Source organism: Rhagoletis pomonella, unplaced genomic scaffold (genome assembly GCF_013731165.1).
Source record: "Rhagoletis pomonella isolate Grant_MI unplaced genomic scaffold, Rhpom_1.0 Rhpom_scaffold_00008, whole genome shotgun sequence".
Lineage (NCBI taxonomy): Eukaryota > Metazoa > Arthropoda > Insecta > Diptera > Tephritidae > Rhagoletis > Rhagoletis pomonella.
In genome coordinates this window covers 35,075,763-35,096,078 of record NW_023458562.1, presented here as the reverse complement: position 1 = coordinate 35,096,078, position 20,316 = coordinate 35,075,763, and the positions used below count along the sequence as shown (strand labels likewise).

At 38.5% G+C, this 20,316-nt stretch overlaps 2 protein-coding genes across 8 annotated transcripts; both read right to left on the bottom strand.

Moving 5' to 3' along the window:
- Window positions 1-848: 848 nt before the first annotated feature.
- On the bottom strand, window positions 849-2,000 carry LOC118745174 (probable serine/threonine-protein kinase DDB_G0276461). Its single transcript, XM_036478697.1, has 2 exons — window positions 1,016-2,000; window positions 849-953 (listed from the first exon to the last, which is right to left on the bottom strand). Exons 1-2 carry the CDS (start codon window positions 1,592-1,594, stop codon window positions 921-923), a joined length of 612 nt encoding a protein of 203 aa, XP_036334590.1. The 5' UTR covers window positions 1,595-2,000; the 3' UTR covers window positions 849-920.
- A 5,655-nt stretch (window positions 2,001-7,655) lies between these two features.
- LOC118744720 lies at window positions 7,656-20,024 on the bottom strand. Of its 7 annotated transcripts, none has more exons than XM_036477942.1 (9): window positions 19,785-20,024; window positions 19,124-19,244; window positions 18,475-19,019; window positions 18,071-18,399; window positions 17,927-18,007; window positions 15,722-16,980; window positions 15,368-15,587; window positions 10,657-15,304; window positions 7,656-9,234 (listed from the first exon to the last, which is right to left on the bottom strand). In XM_036477942.1, the coding sequence occupies exons 3-9, from the start codon at window positions 19,006-19,008 to the stop codon at window positions 7,882-7,884; spliced, it is 8,424 nt and encodes a 2,807-aa protein (XP_036333835.1). In that variant the 5' UTR covers window positions 19,009-19,019; window positions 19,124-19,244; window positions 19,785-20,024; the 3' UTR covers window positions 7,656-7,881. The 7 variants fall into 7 exon arrangements, with proteins under 7 accessions (XP_036333835.1, XP_036333839.1, XP_036333837.1 ...); XM_036477946.1 differs by having other exon boundaries at window positions 19,851-20,024; XM_036477944.1 differs by lacking the exon at window positions 19,124-19,244 and having other exon boundaries at window positions 19,779-20,024.
- Window positions 20,025-20,316: the final 292 nt, after the last annotated feature.

Sequence of the window (20,316 nt, the reverse complement as noted above, 5' to 3'; positions counted from 1 at the left end):
AAAAAAAAATTAAAATCAGGAACGATTAATTAATTTCTCAGAAACTATAGAAGCTATCGAGAAGTAACCTATATACGGTTTGTGGACAATTTTATTTTCTATCATTTGCCGTACCTCGTATTACGATTATTTAATTGGTTCGTAAGATATACTCGATTTTTTTTTTAAGCTGAATAACGGTAAATTGCAAATATCTCGAAAACGTATGCATACAAAAAAAAAAATTAGCTCGATTTTCGGAATCAGCGAGCGATTTTACATACAAATTGGATAGTGGCGTCTGGAGAACCAAATCAAAATTAAAATTTGTGATCCAGTGCTATTATTCGTATATATGTTGCTGGTGGGAACTGAAAAAATCCCTCTTTTTACCTTCATGTACAGAAAGACGAATTTTAGCCAAAACACTTAATTGTAAATCCTATATACCATAGGTTAATATAATCTTCATACAAATGTTTAAAAATATTTAAAATTGCGAAAGGTATGTTCCGTTGATTTTAGATAATTTTTTTGCTGGCGGCGTTGAACATTTCCTTCCACTTAACGAATTTTTTAGTCAGCAAAAAAAAATTCTCAAAAATGAACCGAGATTTTCAGCCAATCAAAACTTTGCTGTTATTTTATGATTTAATTACCTATCTATAAAACTGCATACTCGATTTTTTTTTTTGTAAAAAAATTGGTTAAATCTGATGAAAATTTGCGTAAATTTTTATTAATTTTCTCCAAAGTTAGAAATTTTTATTTACATGGTTTTTGTTGAAGAATAATCTATATTTTTATATAAAAAATTATCGAAAAAGTTTACCATCAAAAACATTTTGAATATCGTAAAACAAAATCATACTGTGAGTCACTGTACGTATGCATTTTAGTATAACACAGTTTTGGAGCCACCGACACAGAATCAGTTATTATCAGTTATTAAATTTCCATTTCACACAAAATCTCTAAAAAAAAAATTAGTACATACATACATACATACAGTATGTATAGATCACTTCATACTCACAGCAATCTCCGTCATGCTATCACCGAACAGCGATGAGCCTACTGTTGTTGTTGGTGGTGAGAAGGGATCGAGACGCGTTGTTGATAAGTGAAGAAGGGCTGCAGAGCTACTCCCACCACCACCAACACCAACACCACCACCACCACCAGTAGAACTATAACGGTTCGTTGTACAGCCGTGATGCTGTTTAAAATGATGACGATGTTGCTGATGATGGCAATTGTTGTTGTTGTTGTTGCTGCTGCTGCCGTTATTCTTATTATGATTATTACCAGTATCGTAGACACTATTTTGTCTTAAATGTTGACGTAAATTCGGCGCTGTGTAGACGTCGCTTCCTCTACCACCCGTTCTCGTCACCGCAACATTACATTCAATACTCGGTGGACTATTTTGGTTTGCACTAAAGTTCCTCGTACTGTTTGGATTATTTGGAAGTGATGATGCAGTCGCTAAGGTATCCACACAACCATACATTCGTGGTACACTTTTACTACGATGGGCCACAGCATTTTGATTTGACCAATTAATGAGTGATTCCTCAGAACTGCAACGTGCATTGGACGACGAAGGCAACATTAATGATGCGAAGAGAAACGCCAGATGTGTTGTGGAAGTGAATGCTTTCTTTTTTTTCACAATTTGTAACACTTATGTATTTTTGGATAGGTTAAAGACTGATAAGAGAATTTATATTGAGATTCGTCTCCCCTTTTGGATGCGTAATTTTCTTTATTTCAATTTAAACGAAAACATTTCACACTTTAAACGGTCCATGCACTCCGAAGTCTATTCTCCACTGTTTCGAATGTATTTTCGCTCACGCTCTGTAATGACTCAATTGCAGTGATAACCTTACAGATTGATAAAATTCGTTTTATTTACACGAGAGTATATTCATTTCTATATAAGCACATAAACATATGTACACATATATATATATACATGCATACATTCATATGTATGTAAACTGAAATAACGCATTAAATGCAAGGCGAATAAGTGCATTTTTTTTATTATTAAAAATATGTTTAAATTTTATTATGTCAGGTAAATAATGCTTTTCGTTAGTTGGCGTACAAACATATGTATGTAAATAAAAGTACACATGTACAATTTATGTTTGCGAAGATTTCATTATACAATTAATAAGCTTGATGAGGAGAATATGTTAAGCCCACCAGATGACTAAGCTTCCAAAAAATGGCGAATATATGCGGCTTCCCATCTGTCTTTTGGTATACCAACTGTATGGGCTGGTTTCTCCAACTCAACTTAACTTAGTTTAGCAAATTTTTTGGACTTAGTAAAGAATAAGCTGAATAAAAAGTAGGCTAACTTTTGACTTAAGTCCAAAAAATGGCTAAACTAAGTTAAGTTGAGCTGGAGAAACCAGCCCTATGAATTGTTCAAGCTTTGATTGATTTTTTCCACAAAATTGAAAATTTGAAATAATTCTGTATGTATATTATGGAAGTATATTGCTTTCATATACACTGTACATACAGTGATCAAACAAGCTATCACATGTTGATTTTTTTTTTTAACATTCGGAGTGCCCTTCATGTAAAATTTTATTGTATTTTTTATAAAAATATTGTTCACGTTTTTACTAAAACAAAGTTTAAAAAAGATCAAAACATTTTCATCAAAATTTTTAACTTTTTAATCTGAATTTTTTAGACATTTTTGGGTCTGCTGTTTTATAGCGCATACAATTCTATTACAACACAAGCAAATTTCAAGCGGCTAACATTTCGTGTAGATTTTTTTAGTACATACTATTTTTTGGTTGACGGGCTTTTGCATTTTTTCCATATATATATATGAATGTCTGTGGAAGAAAATGCCCAAGACTGTTTGAAAAACAAAAATATAAAATTTAAAAAAAATCCAACGCGATAATAATAATAATAATTGGCTACAGCCAAAACAGAGATCGTGCTCCTCACCAGGAAAAGGATCCCAACAATTATAAACATGATGGTCGGACCTCAACTCGTGACAACTTCTAGGTATACAAAATACCTAGGGGTGAAGCTTGACACCAAACTCACATTCTGGGAACACATCCATGGAGTATGTGAAAAAGCTGCACAGAGCACGGTGGCTCTCAGCCGGCTGATGGCGAACGTGGGCGGCCCGAAGCCATGCCGCAGGAAACTACTGATGACAGCAGTCCAGTCGGTGCTCCTGTACGGGGCAAAAATATGGGCCGACGCATTGAAAGTCAAAAAATACCGGATTCAAATGTCTTCGGTCCAGCGCAGAGGGGCACTACGCATTGCTCCTGCATACCATACAGTGTCCGCGGACGCGGTTCTAGTTATTTCTGGCGTCATGCCAATTGAGCTACTTGCGTACGAGCGAAAAGAGATTTACAATCTCAGTGCCGAGATAGGTCGAGCGACTGCCGCGGCAAGGGCGCGCGAGCAACTAATCCAGCAGTGGCAACAAAACTGGAACGCGAGGACAAAAGGTCGATGGACGCACACCCTGATAGACGACCTTCAGTCGATTTCTACCTGACGCAATTCCTCACCGGTCATGGTTACTTCCGAGAATATCTTCATAGAATGGGAAGGGTGGACTCACCGTTCTGTCACTACTGCGGAAACGTCGAAGATAACGTGTACCATATTTTCTTCACCTGCGAACACTTCTTGATTTCGCGCAGAATGTTGGAAGAAAAATACGAAGACATAACTCCGAACAACATAATTGGGGTAATGTTCTCCAGTGCAGACAAGTGGGCGGCAGTTGCGCTGCAAACAAGGGGACGGATGTCTACTGAGGACACCCGAATGAAATGCCCCTATAAAAGAGCAGCCCCGAGGCTCTAGCAGCACGCTCCTGTATCTGAAGACATGCAGAATTGCGGTGCCAGATGCGGGGTTCTTGCGCGGGAGTTTGGGTTTTAGTGGGTAGCCCAACACGCTTCGGTGGAAGTCCCACACTCGGGGTAGGTAGTATTGAGACTAGAGCCCCCGGCCAGTGCATAAAGCATTTCCCTCTCCTACGAACAAAAAAAAAAAGTAAAAAAAAAATTATAATAATAATAGATTGGCGGTTACACAATATGTTAGTGTTTGGCCGAACTTCTCCTCCGATTTTTGCGTGCGATTGTATTTTTGTGAGATGCTGCCTTTCGTGGCTGAAATACACTCGGAGGTTTGTCATTACCTGTCGAGGGGCGACCGCTATTAGAAAAACTTGTTCTCTATTATGCGAATTCTACTTTATTATACTAAAATTTCATGAGCTATAAAACTGCATACCCAAAAACTTTCGAAAATTTTAAAACTTTTCGAAATTGTTATGAAACTTTTGAATTTTGCATAAAGTTTGAAAGTTGGATTGATTTCGGTTAAATCATGAAGAATAATTTTATAAAATATAATATAAGAAAAATAACATAGCAACAAAAAAATCTTAACTAGAAATATATTGTGAATATCCCAAAAAAATCAACACGTGAACCCTTGTTTAAGTCACTGTACCTATATATGTATGTATGTATGCACATATCATGCATGCAAAAAGACGTAACAAACATCGTCGCTGAAATACAAAAAGTCGTAACTAATAAAAACTTCAAAATTCAGTTATTTTATGAAAAAAAAAAATAAAAAATATTAGTCACGACTCTTTCCATTTCAGTTACGATGTTGTTACGTCTTTTTGCATTTCAGGTGAGGATATGTAGTTTCCGTGTAGACATGGTATTCTCGGTTAATCAAGTCAACCCAATAACTCAAAACTGATAAATTTGCACATTCATGCTTCTGACATAATGGTGACGATATGACTTCAGAGCGTTCGATCCGCAAGCTCACATCTCATGGGAAGAAAATGACTTAACATCACAGTGACCGAACGGTGAACGACAGCATCGCCCAATTTGGCGAAATTTGCCGTTCGCCGGTATTGTATTAGATAGATTGTTAGAGGCTGTGCACTGCGACTTTAGGTCTATTATGCCCTGGTATTGTATGTGAAGCATTATACACCATTTCACCAAATTTTCTTCCTTTCGTTCAACTTCTTTCTCTCCGTTTTGCAAGTCCTGCTGGCGTACATTGTGCTTGTCTTGTGCGCTTTGCTCATCCAGCTAGTTTTGCCAATCTTGCCTGCGAAGATACTCCGGGTGCATTTGTTTCCTGTAGTACCAGGTTTAAGTCTCTGGTAAGACTTCCGAGAGCCGAAGACTCTTCTACCAGTTGAGCCCCGATTCGACTCAGGATTGGTAGCCTTTGACTGGGTACCCCGGGGTTGTCAAGCCCGTAGTTCCACTTACGCGAAGCCCCCGGGGGGTTTCGCATTCCTTGCCCAGTAGGCCCATACACGATCATGAAAGTTCTCAGGAAAGGAACAATGAGAAGCAAAGAACAACACTGACAAAGTACCACAGGACTTCATTAGGGCTTAAGAACACAGGCTTAATTAGGAGGACCACCTGAAGAAATACAGGCATCTAATATCCCTCCCTTAAGAGAAACTGAGGATTATCCCAGGCATACTCACGGGGAACTGCAGGCTAAGTGAACATCTGCATAAGTAAGGTTTCTGGCCAAATGATCTCTGTCGCTTTTGCAACTCATTTAAAGAGGCCAAAATGCCGTATCGATGCAACGAAACAGCCTAGGCTAAATGCAACCAAAGGATAAGCACATACACTGCCTACTTCCAAAAGCTTTTTTAAACTCACTGTGCATTGTAGGATTATACGAGGTGTTGTGTTGAGTAGAGAGCACAATATACATACATACATACATATATCCGAAAGGTTGTAGTGCATTCTCGTACCTCTTTTATTTATCTACCTATCCACTGTGCTATGTAGCAGAAGCACTTCTCATCCAATTTGTGGTGTGGTGTGTCTTGATATTGTCACTTACGAAGAAACCTACAGTTTTTCAAGGGGTCCCACAGGGTGGGGTCCTTTCCCCTTTAATATTTAACTTATACATCTCTAAGCTTTCTAAGCTACTAAAGGCGGATTCATCGTTCTAGTTCAGAACTTTCCCTACAAGTGGTTTTTGTTGTGTTTGGGCTTGTTTGAGATGCATCACAACCGCATTGTTGCGCGAATTGTTAACATATCACCTTCGGTGTGAATTTCCAGCAACGTTTTATCAGTTGGGAAGTTGCAACAGTATTGCAAGTTTTCATCAGTGCTGCAGTATTGCCGCTTTTATTATGTACCTCGAACAGGCCATTTCTCTCTCTGGGAGAGCAACTGAGAAAAGTGCTGAACGCGTTTGAGTTGTGAACTCAACTTCAACTTTAGTTCAGAACTGGACCGATGAAGCCGCCTTAAGAGCAGTGATGCTCAGAGAGAGGTTTTACTCTGTGCGTGTCCATATAAAATCTACAGAGAACTTTGAAGGATTCCGCCCGCGAGCGCTGTTTTAAGCACCACTGCTTAAGAGCTACGCTGATTGAGCGATTTTTTCGTCCGGCACGTCGACGGTAAACTAATACCGACGATTAACAATTCGAAAATCTTAGGGGTTACCTTTGGCAGCTTGCTCTCCTTTTCCGCGCGCACAACCGCAGGAAGGCATTTCTACAAACTCCAGAAACATTCATTGTACCCGAAGTTGTACCGACAGACCGTTAACGGCATTCACCGATAGGCAAACACCACATTTATAAAATCCCGCCCCGTAAGTGCCTGGATTGGAGTTCAACCACTACTCATCGCAGACGAAGAGCTTCAGCGGACTTAACCTACCTATCCAAAGCCGACTCCGACATGCTCCTCTTGTGAAGTTACCCCACACGACACCAACCAGCTCCTCACTTGTCCCTTTAAGCCTACTCAACGTTGCTCTCCGTTTATAATTCATTTCCACCAAGCCGTAGCTGGAGGTTATGCCTATTGAAAAAGGAAAATTACAACTCGGAAAGTCAAAAAGCAAAAAGTAAAAGTAAATAAACCTTTCAGATAACCCCGTGTAAAAATTCTTGGAACTTACCTGAACTCTTAACTGCTTTTGTTGGAAATGGGCTATAAATAGTCTGACCGCTTTAGTAGTTTCGCTGCTGCAATAACACAAGTTGGCACCTTCCCGACTGGAGAGTTGCACGTAGGTCCTCGAACATACTCAATGACTCTTGTACATTTGAGGAAAAGCTACCGCTAAACACGTTCTTGGCACAACTCCGTGCGAAATGACACCAAGGCGCATGGCCTTATAACTGAAAGCCTCTGAAAATAGAAGAGGTCTGGTCTGCCCCATAAGTGTTGCCTACATTCTTAGAGTAGAACTCCACAACAAGCTTTTCAGGCATTGTGGCCTGTTGAATACCTGAAAAACTTCTTGTGGCGTTATACTCTCAACCTCAGGCTGAACGAGTCAAAAGATGTCGTTCGATGACAGTCGGGTCCTCGTAACTGCAACGGCTCAGATTTATATCTGGCCAACTACTGTTACGTCAGCAATATTTCCCAAAACTATTTTGGGAAATTTTATGCCGTAAAAAACTGCGATGATGAGCCCGCTTCTACGACAGTCGGATCAATGTTACCCAAGAACTACAATAACCAAGAAAGCCGCTACAACAACAACTACAGCAACAGAAATTCAAATTAATGGAGTTGTTGATCGAAGTTTATATCTATTATTGTGTTTGTAAGCTAATCATCGATTTACATTTTGCCTAATTCTTTCACTTTCATCGTAAACTAATAATTCATAGCAGCGAATTGGATATAATTGAACCAATTACTTTATTTTTATGAAATATACAATTATAGTGTTTACATTTATGTGATCAAAAACATAGTATGTATGTATGTATGCATGTACGTATGTATATATAAATATAAACTTTTAAGCATTCTCTATACACTAAATACTTTATCTTCTCATAGCCCCGTTCAACGATAAATATGGGGGAGGGTAAGTTGAATACATCGAATTCTGTTGTGCTCTCTGAATGGCACAGGCATCTTGATATTGCGATTGCATATTCATAACACCCATTTGCATTGGAATCTGCGAATTGGAATAATCGCCGCCAGCAGCATAAGTGGGCGTGGCCGCCGATTGTGGTGTGGTCATGCGATAGCTATTTATTGCTCCATACGGTGCCATTAAATTTGGACTGATGTGGACATTCGTTGTGCGGCTGGTTGTCGAGGAGGTCGTCACAGACGACACCGCAATATGTTGTACTGGCGCCGATGCCGTATTTCGCGTATTTCTATTCACATTTTGCGTTGTAGCAATCGGTGCTATATTCATGTTGCTTGAATAATATTTATGATACTGTAGTGGATTGATTTGTGGTTGCAACATATTGGGTGGTGTGCCCAAGCTACGATTTTGAGTTACCAATAGATGAGGTGGTGGTGTCATCGAATTGTGTGATACCGGATGATGTGGTGGCGGAGTTAAATTCACTTGTCCAGCCGGTGAGGTGTTACATGGTTGTATATCTAAGCCATTGGTCAATTGTTGTAACTTTGATAAGCTGCATATGTTACCAACCTGCGTCGTTGTGTTACCGGCATTGGCTGAGGACGATTCGGAGGCATTATCTTGTGCCAATTGCGAATCGCCAGCGCCACCGCTGGAAGAACTAGCTGAGGCATCTGGACTGATGTGAATAACGCCACCGTTCGAATTGGTTGTTGCCGAAGAGGCAGGCACCGGCACACGCGTTGTACTTGCCTCATTCGAAGCCAAATTGTTTTGCAAATAGAAATTATTGACAGCACAAGCTGATGAAGAGGACTGATCAATTGTCCGCTGATGTGGACTAGAAAGTGAATGCGAAGTGTTACTTATCGCCATACGCTGTTGTATAACAGCTGGCATGGAGACAATATCGTATGAGTTAGAGGCATTCGAAGTATAATTTTGGCCTATGGGCGGTATAGATGTTATATAATCTATATGCATATTTTGTTGATGATGATGCTGGCCACTCAATTGTGAATATTGTTGCATATTATGTAAATGTTCCTGTTGTGTTTGCAACAGATTTTGTTGATTGTTGTTAACACTTTGTTGTTGCTGCTGCTGCTGTTGTTGCTGCTGTTGTTGTTGCTGCTGTTGCTGTTGTTGAGAGACACTCACTGATGAATTGCTAGATGGCGTGCTTTTAGGCTGGCGATGCTGCTGTTGATTGCTGCTAGATGAGTTTGTGCCACGAATCGCTTTCGGTGTGGTGGCGCGCTGATTTGAGCTGCTAGCTACCATATCAGCCTACAGAATAGAAGGAAATAATGGGAATTAATTAAAACAAAAGCAAACAATTGTCAAACGAAATACAGGAAGTCTAGTGTCGAGTTAGAAACTTAAAACCGCGCCTCGTTTATGAATTACACAATAAAATAAAAATCGCAAGTGCGGCAGATTAGAATAGCCATTTCTTACGTACAGTGACTCAAACAAATGACCACGTGTTGATTTTCTTCAAATATTAGTAATGGTTTTCGAGCTAAATTTTTATATAAAAATATCGTCTAAGCTTTAACCAAAACCGTGTAAATCGCAGTTTCAAACTTTATATAAAATTAAGGAAAATTCAACAAATTTTCATGAAATTTTCGAATTTTTATTCTGAATTTTTAGAAAATGTTTAGGTATGCAGTTTTATAGCCCAGGCAATTTTAGTGAAGTGAAAGTTTCAAAGGGCTAAAAAATCGCGTTGATTTTTGAGAATTTTTTTGGTGACGGATTTTTGCGCTTTTTTCCATACAAGTCAATACAAAACAACCGTCAGCAAAAAATAATAATAAAACTTAAGAAACTACTATTCTGGTGTCTGCCGCATTTAATTTATTTTCCATTGTGCCGGTTATATCGAAATACTGAGATTTTTTATTATAATTTTCGGGCAGATAATTCTTTAATGTAATAGCTCCAGTAGGTTTGAATAAAGGAACTATTTGGGATCTTCGATTCAAACCGTGTAAAATTTACCGAGTTATTTCATCTTTATAACTGAAAATCCTATGCCGAATATCCGCTAGTCAACGAAATGACAAAAATTATGAAAAATTGTCTACCATGGAACGCGGAAACAGACAAGTCTGTCGTTCATTTTTTTTTTTGTTTTTGTCATTTAATTTCAAGTGGAGATCTGGCATTAATTTTGCATATTTTTGGTAAAACAGCTTGTATCCGATTCTCCCTTTTTTCTGTATAGCAGTGAATTAGCAACCAAAAATACTTATTACAACTTTTTCACGATATTTTAAAGTCTTTAACAAATCACTGCTGTAATTAAGGAAGCCATTTAAATAAAAATAATTAATAGAGCGTTCTCTTAAGTAGGAAACCTCCAAAACTTTTACTGAACTATAATTTCTGTTAAATATTTTTGAGGTAAAAATTTTCTAGTATCCCGAGCTCGAGGGAACTGATTGCATAAACATATAAAAAACAATTATAAAAAAACTTCGAAAATCTCAGAACTTTTGTTTTAAGTCCAAATTTGTATGGAAATTATTTTGGGGCTTCGAGTCTTCCAAACTTTACTATTTATTTAGGTTATTCCCTCAAACTCAAAAAAAGTGGGCAACACGAATCTGAAAAATATTTCTTCATAAAATTTTTAAAGTTTAGTCAAAGTTGCGGCGGTTTTGAGGTTTTCGTCCTCTTTTTAAAAGCTTTTGTTCTCACTTCGGTCAATACCTGTTGATTGACTTTTCGACTTTGTTGTGCATGTTGCTGTGAGCTTGTTAGCGTGTTCATTGTCTGCGAGGTGCTCGACTGCATGTTTAAATTGAGATTAGCTTGTTGTTGTTGTTGCTGGATGTGAGAAGTTTGTATGGCCATGTGCATCGGAGTATTTCCCGAATGGCTCTGCATCGAACAATCTGAAAATTGTGATTGCTGTTGCTGTTGCTGTTGCTGCTGCTGCTGCTGTTGTTGCTGCTGCTGTTGCTGCTGTATATGCGGCGTGGTAGATGGAATGCTATCTGACGTATTTTGCTGTATATCGCTACCGATGCTCGAGGGTGAATCCATATTCATTGGCACTGTCATGCCGCAATCGTAGTGATGCAAATTGCTCCCCGAATGATTCGACGATCCCGAATTATATGCCAATGGCGATGTTATATCTTGAGATGTAGTTTGCTGTTGACTTGCGGCATTATGTCCGCTTAGTTTTACCTTATTCTCCTCAGTCGCACTCAGGGTATGCTCCGATCTGGCTTTCTGGCATAACGCCTGTTGTGTTAGCGCATTAGTCGGAATGGGCACTGAGGGGATAATTGGATTGTAAAATCTTGAACTGGAATTGGGCAAGATATTTAATGATTTAATGTGCTGTGCTTGGTCTGTGGATATTTTATGAGACTTCGATTGGACGTTATTGCATTTCTGGCCGTAACTAGTCGATTGCGCACTAGGAAATGAACAATTATGTGCATCCTCGCGATTGCTAAAGCTTTGACTGTTCGCATTAGAGCTACTCTTAGTCGTTTCCTCCTTCTTGCACACACTCATCTTCCTATCGCTTTTCAATTTGTCCTTTGTGTGTTGCTGCTGCTGTTGTTGTTGTTGTTGTTGTTGTTGTTGTTGTTGTTGTTGCTGCTGCTGTTGCATATGCTGATGCGCGTGATGCTGTATAGCTGACTGATAAAGATTCTGTGTAAAATTATGTGAGTATGCCATAGTTGTGGCCAAGTCCTTTGCGAATTTATTTTGATTCTTCTGGCTTGCAGCATCGAGGGGAGGGAAATTGTAACCGTAGTAGTCCCATTGCCAATACTGTGGCGTATTCGGATAATTGGGTAATTGATTTATCGGAAAATGTGGAGCAATTTTGTTTAAATCCATTGAATTTTGAATTTTCTGATGTTCGGCTGTATTGTACGGATTCTTCTCGTGCAAAGATAGCAGCGCAGCATCTGCGGTCTTGCTTGTTATCACTTGCATTTGCTTATCTTCTTCTTTTATTTTGATATCTGTATGCGCAATAATTGATTTTTGCTTGTCCTTCGAAGTTTTCAAAAACGTGCCAGCTTCGCTTCGGCTGGTATTTAGAGTGCTTGCATTTGCCATTGCTGCTTGGTTCATCTGAGCCTTTTTCGTTGACGCTTGCAATTGTGATCGTTGTAACTCCAGGCTGGCTGCGGCGGCAGCTGCTGCAGCGGCGGCTTCGTGTATTTTCTGTGCAATTTTTATTTTATTCAGCTGCTCACTGTTCTCGTGCACATTCGCATGCGTGATAATTTTCTCCTTCCTTTCATGCGTGCTGCACTCGTTTGTTGTTTTTATTTTTCTCTCATTAACTTTACTCTCCATAAATTCGGTATTTAATTTAGTAGGTTGTGATGTGGTCTTTATATTTACCACGGGTTTGGTCTCTACTAGTGGATCTGTTTTGCATATGATCGCCTCGCTTATTGCTGGCTTGGGTACTTGCAACTGTGGTAATGAGGTGACAGCAGCAGGAGCTGCTGGAGCGGATGGTGTTGGTACCAGCGTTGGCTTTGGTAGGGCTGCCGGTGCCGGTGCCGGTGCAGGTGCAGGTGATTGTGGTGTTGCTGTTACAGGTGCAGGTGTTGCCATTGGCGACGTTACTGGTGATTTTGTTGGTGGTGGTGTCGGTGTCGGTACCGCTGATGTGGGCACTGGCATTGAGATGGGCACAGCTGCTGGCAAAGCAGGGGGCGTTGTTGGTGGTGCTTTTATCAAATTTTTTGTGTCGCATTTATTTTCCCTAACATCTTTTTTCTCATTATCTTTGCTTTTCTCAGCAATGAAGGGCGGCGAATTTGCGTTGTCTTGCTTTATAACTTCTTTCGGAGAAATTTGTGCGGCCATTTTTGGCGATGCTTCGTTGTCGATGCATTCTATTTTACATAACGGCTCTTTATCAACTGTTGACTCCGCCATCGGCTCGCTTTTTGTGGTTGTATTTATTGTAGTCTTGATTTCCGGCACTACCTTCTGTTCGACGTGTTCTATTTGTTTTTCTTTGGATGGTGTTGCGTCTTTCTTAACCACTTCATCCACTTTTAACTTATCATCAGTTGTTTTAACATCTGTAACAGCTGTTTTATCCATATTGGTTTCAATTTCTCCGGAGCTGTTTATCTCTTGCTTATGGTCGTTTTCATGCTCAATGTTCTTTTTGAAATCCTCCGAATTCGCCTTTAGCTCCGGTTCGGCAAGGTTTGTATCTGTATTTTCGACCATTAATTCAGCGAACGTCTTTTTTGTCTTTTTTGCCACGGCTTCTAAGACTTTTTCATCGTTCCCCGATGCCGCTGCAGGTGAGGCCTCTGTTTTGCTAGCATTTGGTGGTTCAATCACTTGCTGTTCTTGTTCTTCTTGCTTCTGTTCTTGCTGCTGCTGTTGTTGTTGCTGCTGCTGTTGCTGTTGCTTCTGCTGTTGCTGCTCTTGTTGCTGCTGCTGGACTTCAATTACATTTGGATTGTCGTTCGTTTCGACCTTATTTGCCAAAGTTTCATTTGTCTCACTGGCAGGAGGAGCTGTGCTGTTTTTTGACTCCTGTTTGTCTTGTTCAACCTCTCTGGCTTCATTTGTACTGGTCTCGTTAGTGTTGGCAACGGCGTTGTTTTCACTATAGATGTCACTGGGTTTCTTCTCATTGCTCTTTTTGCCTCTCAATTTAGGCACCGTTGTTATAGGTTTGTCATTGCTACAATTTTTTGTGGATTTATCTTCGGTGTCATTTGTCTCTGTGCTCTCCTTCGCCGGCGCATGAGACTCTACAGCTTCAGTTTCAGTTATAATCTTTTCGGTGCTGTTCACATCTTCTTGTTTAATATTCATTTTCAATTCATTCTGACGATCAAAGTGTTTTCTTTTATTGGTGGATACCGCTGGTGTACTGTGTTTGCGATTCGCTAACCTCTGTGCGCGGCTTGTCAACTTGTCATCGTCAATACTATTAGTGTCGATCATTTCGCCCTTGGGCTTTTCCATAGCCGGTTGAACTAGTGAAGTTTGGATTCTCCTTTTCTTATCCGGTTTATGAATTATTTCCAGCCCTTCAACGTTACCTGGCGTTACAACGGAATCATCTTTACTGAGCTGCCTCTTGCGTGGATTCCTTCTGACGTCCACCCCTGTATTCGTGCCTACCTTGACGGCGACGGCGACGGCAACGGCAACGGGTGCAGCGTCAGGATCTATTTCCATTTTCGTAGGCGCTTCGTTACTTTTACCTTTCTCGTGCTCGTCTTGATTCGGCGGCTCATTGCTTTCGTCTATCACCTCATGCATGGAGTTTTTTAAATCCGTATTAATGTTTTTTGCTTCTGCAACCTTTCGTTTCTGAAAATTTAGCTCAACAGTTGCGCTGGTTATTTTGCATTCATTGACGAAATTGGAAATTTTACTATGACCGCCTTGCTGCACACCTTCGTTTGTATTCAGTTCCTTTTTTATAAAAGCAGAGCTGTTCGAGACCAACGAGTGGGATTTACGTGATCTCATGCGTTCAATTGCTGTATGTTCAGATCTATTGGAACTATCCAAGAAGCTACTCTCTTCAGACGATTTAATGCCATCGCCAGCCAATGCTTTGGACAACAATGGGCTCCAACGCAAACAATCTGTTTCTAAAGGTATGCGCTTGGAATTTTGCAGCTTCTTATAGTGGACGATTACTTTTTCCCAATCAACTTTGATATTTATTTGATAACGTATATCATCTTCGTTCTTTCGTAGCTTTATGAAATTCAACAATTCGAATGCTAATGCTATATCAGAGACGGTTAAGCCTGTTTTGTTGGCAATATCTTTGAAAGTGATTCGGCCATCATTTCTGTGGTTGTAAATATACTCTAAAATTATCGATTTCCAATATGCGAAATAGGAAAGTCTTCCTAAATCGGACAGCGGCTTCTCCGGCGTTCCGACCTGACCCTCCTCCCGACTCAACAAATAACTGAATTCTATCAGAAATCGACCGAAGCCTTGTCTTTGAAATTGTGGCATTGTCAGTATGCAGGAGACGTTAAATTTTTGTGCGCAGTGTTTCTCTTTGGAAAAGTAGCCCACAAGATGGCAGCCTTTTTTATCATTTTTAGTTAGTATGTAAAACAAAAAAGGCTCAACATCATAGTATAGTGTTTTGTGATCCAGAAATAGTTTGGCAAGTAAGCACAGATTTTGACAGTAAATTTTATTGATATTTCCATCGACCTCAAACACAGATATATCATTATGACGATATATCTCGGTGCCCGGCGGTTGCTTCCAAAGGCATTTGTTCTGATGCCTATCCAAAACCGATCTACTTTTTGTATACTTTAAGCAAAATTCGCACAAATATAATTTCGGTAGCCTTAAAAGAAGAAAATAATGAATTTTACTGTCGGCAAGAAAGTTCTATCAATCACAAACATACCTCGCATATTCTTGGGGAAACGGGCTCGAATACCAAGTTTCAATATGCCACTTTCCGATTTCAATTGCCGATGGACACCGCTCTTGCGGGTTACCAGAACCAGCGTTGGCCAGTGCATTTAAACTTTTCAACTCCGCCACTTTCTTTGCTGCATTCTCACGGATTTTTTTATAAATTGTTATATCATTTTGTTCAACGCCATTTGGAAGTGGTTGGTTTTCTATATAAAATTCACAGTTTTAGATGTATGTTTCAGCGAAACTACTTTCAATCAAAATAATTTTACATATATACATAATCTGTTTACTTCATTCTCTTTTATTTATTTAGTCAAAAATTATTTGCGATACATACCAAATGGGTTTTCTGGATAAACCTCCTCGTACTCCACTTTTTCATTGGAGGAACTTTCTTCGTTCGTGAATGGTTTCACACCTCTAGCATAATTTGTATTTTCCATCAATTGGTACTTGATTACAGTGCTTTCATTCAAATATGGGACCTCATCATCATCACTCTTGTAGGCCGTGCGTCTCGTGTCCAAAGGTGCAGATTTGAGTGTTGCAACTTTCTTTTTCTGTACCTTTTCCACGGGCTTCTTGACGCCCTTAAGGTGCGCTGCTTCTGTTGCGGTGGTGCTATCTAGAAAATCCTCCTTTTTTGCGGTAACTTTCGGTGTTCTTTTCTCTGTCGGCTCGGCCTCCATGTTGCCTTGACTTTGAAGTAACTTATAGTTCATTTGTTTACTGTTGCCGCTAGTATTTAGCTCATCGGGGACTATGTTTTTATTGAATCCAGTTAAAAGGTTTCCACACTTTTTTAAAGCAAAACCATCTGATTCTATATTTCTCGATTGTGAAAATATATCAACGCGATTTTTAGCCACAGCAGCAAAGCCCCAGTGCTCATCTTTTGCTTTATTATTTGGTGACGTGTAGTTTTTTGCAGGCACACTTATTTCCTTTTTTACTGGAATTTGTGAGATAAATATATTCGATTTTGAATCACTTTTATCCGAATCACAATCATCGTCGTCATTCTCTTCAAAATTGTCTTCTTCTTCTTCGTTATCAAATTCGGAACTATCGCTGCTACTCTCACTTGAATCCGAGCCCGAACTGCTCGAAGAACATGAACCCGAAGATGTACTATCATCTTGATTGTCATCGTCACATTCCATGTTGTCATCCTCATCGCTATCGCTAGAAGAGCTCGATGAGGACAAGTCCGATGGAGTTTTCTTCTTTGTACGTTTGGAGTCCCCTGACTCCATCTTAAGGAAACGTTGCTTAAACATTTTCAAGTGTGAATTATGTGCAATGCTTTTTTGCAAACTCTGAGACGATTTAATTGCTTGACTTAGCGAAATGTCTTTGTATAATTCTTTAGAATTTTCATATTTGGATAATTTTGATGTCGTGGGGCTATCGTCCATTTCGTCGATGATTTGCCGCTTGCATGAAGAAACGCCTGCCGTTCCACCCAAGGTTCGTTTATCCTTTAGCTTACCACTAATCCATTCTTTGTTACGTGGCCCAGCGTGATCGGATGTTGACGGCATAACCGGTCGTACACCTCGTGAAGTCTTGGACAATTCACTGGCGGCTTGGTTTCTGAAATAATATTATGCAAATTATGTAAATACAGGAAAAACTAAAACTTTATTCTTTCGGATATACAAGATGGCGGCGAATAACTGTCCTTTTTTTGAAAAGTTAAAGGGTCATTTATAGATTTTCCGAAAAAAAAAATTTTATTGTTAATTTTGTATATGCATATGTATTTTACTTTAATTTTATTAATTAGTTTTAAAGTTTTAATCCCTATTTGCATTTGCCAGTAGTGTAAAGATAAGTATATTTCAAGTGTTTTCACGTGTATATTTACCTTCCTTTTATTAGCTCGGGATGTAACTATGTAATATTGATGCGCCTAAAAGATGCAGCGATTTCTATTCTCAAGTTACATACCTGATGACAGTACGAATGGCAATAATAATAGGGGGGTTTTAGTTTTTTAAACTATAATTTTATTTCTTAAGACTTTTTATTAAAAAATAAGGTCGAATGAAGGGCCGTCCTAGCCCAACAGTTCCGAGTCTAGTCGAGTGCTGAGTATGAGACCTTATGTTGGACAAATGGCAGGAGTATAAAGTACTCAAAATGGAGGAAAATAGTATATGGCTACAGAAGATATATAATAAATTAACCCATGAAGACTTGCGTGCCACTCAGCTTTTCTCTCAAAGTGTTAACTGCTGGTAAACCCAAATAAAGGTTAACTTAAATTTAAAGTAAAACATACAAAATCGACAATAAAATACTTTTTTAGAACAATCTATAAACCGCCCTATTATTAAGAAAAAAAAAACCTGGATGACAGTGGCAAGACAAAAGAAATAATTGCAATCAACTACATTCCAGATGGTCAATTCAAATTTGTATCTTAAAAATTCACAAAACATTGTTTACCACCGTAAAAGGGTTAAATGCCAATTTACTCTCCTCAATCAAATGCCTTCCCTAATTGCAAAGCGTGCTTGAAAACAAATTTACTTACCGGCTTTTACCTGTCTCCAAGCCTTTTTTAGTCACCTCCTTTTTAACAACATCAAAATTTTGTAGTATACAATTCTTACATCTACAAAGTTTAAAGAAAATGGTAAAGCGAAAAACCGAATTAAAGTTATGTTCTCTTTTGTACCTATAAGGATGTTTAGGTTTTTTATCTGGTATAGTATCCAAACACGTCAAATGGTACATTTTCTTGCATGCCGAACACTCCAGTAAGCAAGGTCCCCGATCTGTGTATGTGCATACACTGCATTCTGCGCAATTTTTGCAATACCATATGGAACCTTTAGTAACCAGCATATATAGCAACACGTAAGATTGTGATTTGCATTTAGCAGCGATGTTTGCACACGTCGTATGCAAGGACATGCCACATTTTTTGCATGAACTTAATGGTTCTGGTATACCATTACGATTTTTCTGTGCGTCACCTGAACAGTAGGAACAATTGTCGTCACCCTAAATTGTGAGAAAAAACTTGCCTCCGTCAGAAAAAATTACCAGAAAATTAGGATGTTTGCAGTATCTACTTACCGTTGTTACAGATACCTCTTGTGTTGACGACGATTTTCGTGGTGTAGTAAGTGATCTTCCCTTTTTATATAATTTTCCCTCTTGCACTAGAAAACCAGCATCTACTGCTTTTCTAATCGAACTTTTTATAACTGCTCTAAAGTCTACATCTGGGGCAAGATCAATGTTATTGAATTTTTGTATGTAATTTTCAATAGTTTTTATCGTTGACCCCTCACATTCTCCCAAATCATGCACTGCTTTTGCAACTATTTTACATAAGTTACTATTTTTCTCAACTTTAATCCTTCTCTTTGCCATAGGGGCTTTATAGGAATGTAATCCTTTGTTATATACTTTAATTACGGCTCCAGACTCGACTGCTTCCTCTAATTTTTCTGCAACGATATCTTCGTGAAATTTGTGATGGCTTCCAATAGCCTGGCAAATGCGTTGAACGCTGGGCCGTTGCTTTTGGGAACGTATTTTTGAAATAGCTTCCAAAATCCATTGCTTCCAAGTATCAAGACTTATATCATGAGCTGATTCCCTCATTTTATGTATATCTAAAAGTTTAAGTATAAATTAATTAAGCAAAGATTTTAATCATTATAAGGACATACGTTAAGGCGGTCAAGGAAAGGAATTTTTCAATAAAAGAAATACATACATTATTTAGTTTTGAACTTTGTATAAAACATGCAGCAATTCAAATTCACTTCTTATATTTTCTCGATTATTTATTTTTACGCAATCATGCATACATATGTACAGATGTACATATGTAAGTCCTGTTTTAAAAAGAAAAAATATAATTTTAGTATCTACGTCTAAATAAGTGACCATTGTATGTATGTAATCTTCGTAAGAGAACGTTCGTAAGTGCATATATATATGTACATATATATTTACTATTGTATATGCATATCATATTTAAAAACGCAAGTGTTTCATCAGCACTGCACTTGCAATTTGCCAGCAACAAAAAATACTTATTAGGTATGCTAACGCGTTTAGATATTCCTTGTACCGGATGAAGTCGTATGCACATACAGGTATATATGTATGTTTGGATGTAGGTCAAATTGAAATTCTACCAACATTAAAACTTTTCTTAACGCATCCAAGCTGCACCCACTTTTGAAATAGTTTTGATTTCAAAAAATTATAATATTCTTATCAAGTGAAAACGTAGATTCCAATTTTTACAATATTTTTTGCCCAAACATGCTGCTGCCATTAACATGTAAAATTTACTACAACTCAAAAACTGCGAAACACTCGCACTATGTACATATGCATATACACACGCACACATCACTCACACTAACTTTGCAAAAATGTCGACTTTTAAAACTTTTAGATGATATATTTCAACACTAGTATGCTTTCTATACCTTATAGATTTATAAATTCTGTCCCAATATATTTATATGAAAAATTAAACGTATCTTATAAAAATTCTGGCACGCCAAGATGCGTTTTGCTGTTGAATCGTTACATATATGGTTACTTTTAACTAAAAACCGTATTACCAAATGAAATAGTTGACAATTTGTGAGTTACTGATTTATCGATAAGCTACGTATTTATTAACCGGTTCAATTGCGACTATCTTGTAACCATTTAAACGCAAGTTTTTATTTATAATTTATAAATTTAATAAGTCATAATAAATAAATAAAGAAATAGGGACTTTTATTACTCCGTTTATGCGTTCCCTTCTTATATCCAACTTATATCTTCCTTTTTTTATTATTAGTTGTGTTTAGTGAGCTGCTCTAGGTTATGCGGCGTTTCCCTGCTTCATAATTCGATCTCTCATTTGTAATTCGCTCTCCCATTCGTCGTTCGACTTGCCAA